This window comes from Tarenaya hassleriana, unplaced genomic scaffold (assembly GCF_000463585.1).
Source record: "Tarenaya hassleriana unplaced genomic scaffold, ASM46358v1 Cleome21, whole genome shotgun sequence".
Taxonomy (NCBI): domain Eukaryota; kingdom Viridiplantae; phylum Streptophyta; class Magnoliopsida; order Brassicales; family Cleomaceae; genus Tarenaya; species Tarenaya hassleriana.
In genome coordinates, this window is record NW_010965451.1 from 271,966 (window position 1) to 280,585 (window position 8,620).

An 8,620-nucleotide genomic window follows, 5' to 3' on the forward strand; every position below is an offset into this window, starting at 1 on the left:
CTCGTTTGGCTCGCTGTTAAGACGGTATGGGTTAAGCTGATATATTTATGGTTCGCTAAAAAACGGGTCGAGTTGGGTTGGGCTAAATTTTTTTCAGATCAGAACGGGCCGAGTTGGGCTGGGTCGGGCCAGCCCGTTTTACATCCCTAGTTTTGGTTAAAACAACAAGGAGAGAGAGAGAAGAGAGAGTGCGCTGAGAGGAAGATTGGAGGCGGAACTCGACGGGATTCAGGTTGGAATCGGTGGTGGAGCTCAGGTAGTGTCCTTCTAACCTTGGTTTATGCGTTTTCTCGGTTGTTCTTTCTCGTTCTTGTACTTCGTCGAACCACGGGTTTGTCGTGGTCGTCGGAATCGTTTCAGACCGGTGGTTCTTAGTGTGTTGTCGGTGCCGCCCGGACGAGATGTTTGCATCACTACTTCATGGTCTGATTTGGTGGCATACTCGCCATGTATATACGCGCTTTGAGCAGTCCCTAATGTTCCTCTGTTGGCAGAATCTTCTCACGAGAAGTCTTAGGTATGATGTTTGCCAGCCGTCCTTCCTCCGATCTGTGATTGAGAACAGCGAATGGCTGCGGCTTAAGATGGGATGTAATATCCAACGTTTTTCCTTCGTACGACCTTTTCGTTTGATCAGAATTTTTCGGAACTAAATTGAACCTAACCGAATCGAATTTCTAAAAACCTTGAAAATTGAAAATTTGTTAAAAAAATCTAAAATTTTCTTAATACAAATCGAATCGAACCAAAACCAAATATGAAATAATAACTAATTAATATATATATTTTTTTAAATCGAAAGAACCGAACCCAAATAGCTAGCTGATGTGTAGACTTGATTAACTTAGGCGTACATTTGCATTGGTGTCCGTCCAAGTCTTCAAGTTGCCGCACATTTGTTTAAAATCTTCAAATGTATTATTTTATCAACAGATAATAATTGAATAAAATAATAAATTATAGATAATATAATTAGATTCAAACTTTATATCGCATTCTTATAGCAATTTCGTCGGTCGGAGCTCACAAAAGATAACATACACAACTATAAAACATAACCAAAGTACAAAAAGTGCAAGTAATTGAAGATGTGACTCGGAGAGACTTGGAGTTGGGTTCTCTTCACTTTAAAGTTACTTTAGATTTTTGGTGCATAAGTAAATATGTGGAATATATATTAGAGTATGATATATTTATGCATATTCCATTTTTCTTGCGTATATATAAGTTGTTTCAATTACTTTGATTAAAATAAAAAAGGCTAGTAACTAAGATTATTATTATTATTATTTTAAAGTTGGAATATAAATCTTCCATATTTTAAAATCGATATATCATTTTGGATGAAATAAACTAATAAATGAAAATAACATTTTAAATTTTTAATACAAAAAATATGCAAACGAATTACGAATTTGTTAGTAAAAACGCAGGAAAACTACATGCTTATATCATCAAAATATAGAAAATATCGAGTCATTGTTCTCATTTCGTGTAAAAAGTGTTCTTTTGTTAGTGGAGAATATATTCATCCAATTCAATGTGAAGACAAAAATAAATTTAGACTCCCAAAAATATCCATAGGAAATCAAACACAAGATCTTAATCATTGTAATATAACAAACATCATAAAAAGATATAACTATTACAATATTAATATTCTTTAACATCATCAAATGATGTTACAACAAAAGTAGAAATACATCAAACATAAAAATTATTGAAAAACTAAATTAAAATAAAATTTTAAAAATTAATAATTTTAAATAAAATAAATTCAAATACATTCGAAACTGAATATATATATATATATGATGTTAAATGGATGAGATTTTGGAGGTTATCCATTTATAGCATGATTTTATATTTTTTTTATCATAATTTCTTTATAAAATATTTTCTAATCTAAAAAATAAAATTTATATTTAAAATATGTTCTTCAAATTTTAGTATTAAAATGATATATTGTTGTTATATTAAATATTTATAAAAAATTTAATATTAAAAAATCAAATATTTAAAACTAAAAACTAATAAAAAAATCTAAAACCTAAAACTAAAAAACCCCAAAAAAATATCTAGCCTATATTACAAAAGAGAATGACGAAAACATGAGTGGACGGAAGGAGATATTTTCTGTTCAACAAAAATATCTGGAGCGCCCATCCCGTCAAATTTACTTGCCACGTGTAAAAGCGGCGACAACTGTGGTCGAGGCCTCTCTTAAATATTCTCTCCTCCCTTCCCTCTCTCGATATTTTTTCTCTCTCCGTCTCTTTCGCTGTTCACAAGTCAGAGACAATGGTTCCCGGATACAGACGAAGCTTTAGCCGGGCGAGCTTCGACTCGTCCGAGTTGACTTGGAGCGAGTCCGCCGAGTTTTCTTCGGAGGAAGAAGAGACGACGTCGTCCATGGTATGGATTTCATCTTCTGATTCGTTTTTCTTGCATTCCTCCGTGAAATCAGCGGTTTTCGTGATTGCGATCTGAAATTTTCCGATTTTCGCTTGTTATCTTCCGTTAATGGAGATGCTCTGTTTTCTAGGCTCTTTAGAATTATTTGCTCTGCGGAATGTATGTTCTTAAAAGCTTATAACTGTAGGTGCTCGACCACCAGATTTTCTGTGTACGAAGAAGCTCGTTGATTTCTGTTTGGTCGATTTTCTCGGATCATTCTTAGTTAAAATACGACGTAAATTGATCCTTCATCATTAAACTTGGCTAATCCCTTTGATCCTGGATTAGGCTCTCGTGGTGTTATTAGATTATCAGGAGAATCTCTCTATAAATGTCTTTATGTATTTCTTTCCAATTTGGGTCCATCTCGGTGATTCAATGCAGTTTCAATTGTAGTCGGCGTGGATAAAAAAAATTATCTATTCTTATCGGATATGTAAGATAATTGATCAATTGAATAATTTTTTCAATTTTATTTTTATTTCGTTGAATGTTTATATTATTATTAGGGATAATTCCATTACCCTATACTTTTTTTCTCGTCGCAATTTAAACCCTATACTTTTTTTTTATCCAAAAAAACATTGTACTTTTAAAAATTGACAATTAAAACTCTATACTTTAAAAAATTGGCAAATAAAACCCTGAACGAAAAAATATATTATTTAATGCTGACATGGCATCCTAGTCATCTGCCACATCATCAATCCCTAATATTTAATAATATTAATTAATATAAAATAAAAATAAAATAATAAAAATAAAAATAAAATTTTAAAAATTATACACATACATATATAATGAAATGATATACATATATACACATATATAAACATATTTATATATATACACATATATATATACTACATATATATATATACTACATATATATATATATATGTTTTATATGCATATGTCGTATATGTATTTTTTTCTAAAAATCATGCATATGTCACATATATATATGATTTTTAGAAAAGCATGTATATATCACACATACATATAAAACATATTTATATATACGTATATATATGTATGTATTATATAGATATATATATAAATATGTTTTATGTATGTGTGATATATGATTTTTTTTCCTAAAAATATACATATATATATAATGTTTTTTAGGTGTATATATAAATATATTTATATATGTATATAATTTTAAAATTTTTATAAACATGTTTATATATGTGTATAATTTTATGAATATATATAATTTTTAAAATTTTATTTTTATTATTTTATTTTTATTTTATATTAATTAATATTATTAAATATTAGGGATTGATGATGTGGCAGATGACTAGGATACCATGTCAGCATTAAATAATATTGTTTTTCGTTCAGGGTTTTATTTGCTAATTTTTAAAAGTATAGAGTTTTAATTGCCAATTTTTAAAAGTACAATGTTTTTTTGGATCAAAAAAAAGTACAGGGTTTAAATTGAGACGAGAGAAAAGTACAGGGTTTTAAATGGAATTATCCCTTATTATTATTATTATTATTATTTATTATCATTATTATTATTATCACAAAAAATATTTTATTTAATAAAAAAATTCGAAGTCCAGTCCGAACCCGTCCGAAGCCTTTTAGAATCGGGTTCCGGGCCATCTATGATAGACCCGAAAAATAAATGGATGGGCCGGCCCGACCCGAAAAAATATAGACCTGAATTGAACCCGGTCTGGCCCCCCCAATTTACACCCCTGCTGGTAGTTTACCTCAACTTTATCACCAGTATTAAGTTTTTTCATAATTATGAGTTAAAATGTTTCAATCTACAGAGCGATTATCTTGTGAATGTGAGATAACTCTTCATGTTCATGAACTTCATGTACAATTTACTGCATATGTGATCAAGCAATGAAACCAAGACACCAAATGCCCATATGGTTACCATTATTTCTTTATAATTTCTGCAAAATGCTTGTTTTATTAGATACCTTTTGTGACATTGGTGACATGCGTTTGAGATTTGAATGAGTGTTCTTACATGTTGCAGTACTCTGCTGGAAAAGAGAAGGGTTCAACAGAATGGACCGATGAGAAGCACAGTTTGTATCTTAAATCCATGGAGGCCTCGTTCGTACATCATTTGTATAATTCCCTCGGAAATCTTGGTTCGCATTGTAACGAGAAGAATGCGATAGGCATAGGATCTTCCAGACGACCTTGCCGCGGTGGAAATCCTTCTCAAGATCAGGTCTGAAACAAATAGATACTCTTTTACATGGTGTCTGATCGCTTGTTAGATCTTGTGGTTTTGGCTTATTTTAGAATTCTGTGTTTATCGCCATTCTTTCTCGTATCGTCCCTTGTTCAAGGTTCATCGTGCCGGTTTCTGGCAGAGGATGGATGTTAACCAATCCGAGTATTGCTTTAACGGAAGTGACCCTTGTCACTTCAGACCTTTAGCAGAAGGCCAAAGCCTGGATTGGCCTATGCTCGAAGGTAGTTCTGTTCCCGAAAGCCGAGTGGTCTGCCCAAATGGGAAGAAGGATATAGTCATATGCAGTTCTGGATCAGCTTCTACTTCGAAGCAGGTCAGTTCGGGTCACTACCGGGGCCAAATCAACGATAGAGAAGGTAGCTATTGCTTCTACACGTGTGTTTTTTTTTTTTGTAATGGTTATTGAAAAACTGAAATTTCGGAAATGTTGTACGCTCTTTCCTGATGGGTTTAAGCAGAAGTATCAGACCAGAACTTTGTTGACGAAGAAGATAACGACAAAGAAAAACCGAGCACCTCAAAGAAGATGAAGATAGGAATAATCGAATCTTCGAGTAATGATCAGGTAAATAACGTGTAACATCATTGCTCAATGCCATGATTGTGCGTGTGTGTGTATATACATACATACGCGAAGCTTGATTCCTGGGTTTTTCTATCTCCTCTTTCCTCGTCTAGGTCGTTCCATACGGAAAAGCTCCGAGAAACTCGATAAACACGTGAAAAAGCCTCGTATCCGCGATGGTAATGGAGCCGAGGCAAGGACATCTTTGTATGTAAATAATTTATTTTTTTTTACGCAAAGTGCCCAACTGCAATGTCCCTCTAGGCGAATTTCTCGGTTACATATGAACCCTAGGGTTCGAATTCAAATCGTTTACGATTACATGTTATTTGGTTCCCAAATAAAGGCTGTCTTAACGAATCCTAACGGAGCAATGAAGCAGCATATGATGGTTGAGAAGGCCAAGGAAGAACACAAAGATGGTTGAGATTACGCGTTGGTAATGTAGATGTTAGAATCAGAGTTTCGTATTTTGGTACAATTTATTTTTTTCTGGGAAAAATTATCATTCAAAAATAAAATATGATTTTAAGTTTTTCATAGATTAGCGTTTACTGTCGTTTAAAATATGTATTCTAAATTTAACATACATAAAATATCAAATAAAATTTGACAGGGAAAAATTATCATGCAAAATTTTAATACATCAAAAATTATTTTTCATAAATTAGCGGATAAACTAAGAATTGTGTATATATATTTTTTAATGAAAACACATAAAAAAGAACATTGGGAAATGTGCCATCCATCGCGCTGATCGATGACGTCATCTCCCCTCGTAGATTATTTAATTTAGTCTCCGTTTCTCCGGAGTCCGGAGCCAGAAGGAATTCATAGCTACAGTGTCTACGCAATTTCTTTGATTAATTTCGGAAAATGGCGAGTAAGCTGAAAACGGAAGCTATTATGGACATGATGAAGGATCATCTCTCCACCGACGCCGGCAAAGAACTCACAAACAAGATCGGACTCGTCTACCAAATCAACATCGCTCCCAAGGTTCTTCTTCCTTCTCTATGCTTGCTTGTTGTGTTCTGATCTGTTTGATTCTGTTTTTGGCTTGAATTTCAGAAATTAGGGTTCGATGAGGTTACTTTCATCGTCGATCTCAAGAAAGGCGAAGTCACCAAAGGTTTTGCTCCCCCCTCTCTCTCTCGTTTTTTTTCTTCTGGGTTTGTTTGTTCTTTGCCATTATTGTGTAGAATCCTCAGTTTGGTGTATGATCTCAGAAGTGAATAATGGCTGGGGAAGAGGACAATTTTTCGCATTCCTCCCTAATGTATTTGCACAACTCTTTGCCATTATTGTGTAGAATCCTCAGTTTGGTGTATGATCTCAGAAGTGAATAATGGCTGGGAAAGAGTACAATTTTCCGCATTCCTCCCTAATGTATTGGCACAACAAATTTTCCTGAATCGTATAATTTCTGGTTTGAATGTTGATATCAGAATGTTCTGATTGAATGTCATGAAATCCGGAAAATTGTCCAGCATGTCTTGTTCATATCAGTGGAAAGTCTGCTGTGAAGTTTTATACTCAAACTCATGATTCTGCTGTGGTTTCTTAAAGGTGTCCCCAAAAAAGTAAATCCATGGAAAAAAAGTTCCAAGCTTTTGGGGGAATTCAACGCCTTTCAGGAACCATTCTGGTTTCCTTTCACTGATGAATATTTATATATGTATTCTGCGGTAGGAAAATACGGAGGAGGAAAGGTCGATGCTACCTTTTCCTTTAAGGATGATGACTTTGTCAAGGTCGCAACTGGAAAGATGAATCCCCAGATTGCTTTCATCAGGTGCTTACCTCTATAAATCTTTCGATCTGTGACATATTTTTGTGTTTCAGTTCAGCGTTTTCGGCAGATTTTACTTCCTTTTGACTGTCTCTGGCTATAGGACTGAAGATATGTAGTGTGATTCGTGTTCTCTCATGTTTCTGAAATCAAAATCTCGAAAATCCATCGGACGGTTTTCGTTTATGACCTTAATCCGTTACGACAATGTGGCAGGGGGGCGATGAAGATCAAGGGCAGCCTCAGCGCCGCGCAGAAATTCACGCCAGACATCTTCCCGAAGCCGTCGAAGTTGTGAACAGAAAAAGATCAGGAACTTGGAAACCCTAGACATGGTTCAACGTTGCCTGAAAAGGGTGGAAGTTTATGAGTTTTGAAGCACACAAACAACAAGAACAAGGCTTTAGTTTTCAAACCCAATCTGGTGGATTTAAGAGTGATGGGGAATATACTTAGTAGACAATTCCAGAAATAATTGTTTTACAATTTTATTATTATTCTCTGTCGGAATAAAGATTCATGATCCTCTGCACTGAGGCATGGCTGCAACTACGGATGATCTCAAAATGAGTCCGATCGCTAGTTTGGGTTCAGTAAATTCAAATTTGAAGGAAAAAAGAGAGGTCAAACGATCCATATCGACGAGTTCTCGAGTCCACTCGGGAATCAGGATTTTTTACTTTTTAATATTTTTAAATATCATTTTATGATATTTCATATATTTTTTATAATCTCTTCCTAATCTTATTTTGAAATACTTAATTTATTATAATCTATTACATACATGATTAGCAAAATTTCAAAAAATTTTAATTAGTTCATAAATCGATGTTTGATTTACGAATCGATTCGTTTGGTTCATGATGTAAAACGAATGTCAAATATTTTTCGGTTCGCCAAAAAACGAATCGGGGCTAAATTGAATTTAAAAGTATTCGATCTTCGATACTCCATCCAATCCACGCTACAGAGACATGATATCGGGTATGGTAAGATATTCAATCGTCGGATACGAGCATGGATTTTATAGATCTTGAATGGATTGATCCCAAATTATAAAAATAAATGTTATTTAGAGATTGGTGTATTTATGAAATTGTTATTATTTTATAAAATGGCACCTATACAGTTTGATCGATCTCTCGCAAATGCCTCGAGCATTTTCACTCGTAGCCATTTGTGAAATTGTGATGGGAGTTAAGAAAACTAAACAGAACCGGTTGATTTCGGTTAATTTAATCCGGTTCAAAAGCTGGAATCGTTCGGCTCAACCGAACCGAAATACCATTTGGTTGATAGGTGAAAAAACGTCATCTGAAACGGACGATCCAGATGCAAGCACCTCTCGAATCCAACGGTTCACATCCTTTTCCAATTTGTCCTCTCTGTCCTTCGGATGACGAAGAAGAAGACACGGCCGTTGTTTTAGATGAACTGAAGGCCGCGCTGCTGAGGCGGAGGATTTCTTCTCCGACGACGCACCTCTGTTGAAAAATACAGCCTCCGCCGTGACACGTGGGCGATTCTCGCCGGAGAGAGTCGCCTGACGAGTGGCGGGGGGGGGGGG

The 8,620-nt window shown here is 34.5% G+C and overlaps 2 protein-coding genes across 2 annotated transcripts; both read left to right on the forward strand.

Annotated features, from left to right (window-relative positions):
- Positions 1-2,253: 2,253 nt before the first annotated feature.
- Positions 2,254-5,801, forward strand: LOC104814167. The gene is made up of 5 exons (XM_010542065.2): positions 2,254-2,415; positions 4,469-4,669; positions 4,791-5,052; positions 5,155-5,261; positions 5,375-5,801. Exons 1-5 carry the CDS (start codon positions 2,302-2,304, stop codon positions 5,417-5,419), a joined length of 729 nt encoding a protein of 242 aa, XP_010540367.1. The 5' UTR covers positions 2,254-2,301; the 3' UTR covers positions 5,420-5,801.
- Positions 5,802-5,948: 147 nt separating this feature from the next.
- LOC104814168 (non-specific lipid-transfer protein-like 1) lies at positions 5,949-7,605 on the forward strand. Its single transcript, XM_010542067.2, has 4 exons — positions 5,949-6,260; positions 6,333-6,393; positions 6,954-7,056; positions 7,270-7,605. Exons 1-4 carry the CDS (start codon positions 6,138-6,140, stop codon positions 7,349-7,351), a joined length of 369 nt encoding a protein of 122 aa, XP_010540369.1. The 5' UTR covers positions 5,949-6,137; the 3' UTR covers positions 7,352-7,605.
- The last annotated feature ends 1,015 nt before the right edge of the window (positions 7,606-8,620 follow it).

Excerpts from the sequence above, each read along its gene's own strand:
- LOC104814167 (XM_010542065.2), top strand. The coding sequence starts at position 2,302 with ATGGTTCCCGGATACAGACGAAGCTTTAGCCGGGCGAGCTTCGACTCG. Across the intron at positions 2,416-4,468 it reads AAGAGACGACGTCGTCCATG|TACTCTGCTGGAAAAGAGAA; the intron begins GTATGGATTTCA and ends TACATGTTGCAG. Across the intron at positions 5,053-5,154 it reads CCAAATCAACGATAGAGAAG|AAGTATCAGACCAGAACTTT; the intron begins GTAGCTATTGCT and ends GGGTTTAAGCAG.
- LOC104814168 (XM_010542067.2), top strand. The coding sequence starts at position 6,138 with ATGGCGAGTAAGCTGAAAACGGAAGCTATTATGGACATGATGAAGGAT. Across the intron at positions 6,261-6,332 it reads AAATCAACATCGCTCCCAAG|AAATTAGGGTTCGATGAGGT; the intron begins GTTCTTCTTCCT and ends CTTGAATTTCAG. Across the intron at positions 6,394-6,953 it reads GAAAGGCGAAGTCACCAAAG|GAAAATACGGAGGAGGAAAG; the intron begins GTTTTGCTCCCC and ends ATTCTGCGGTAG.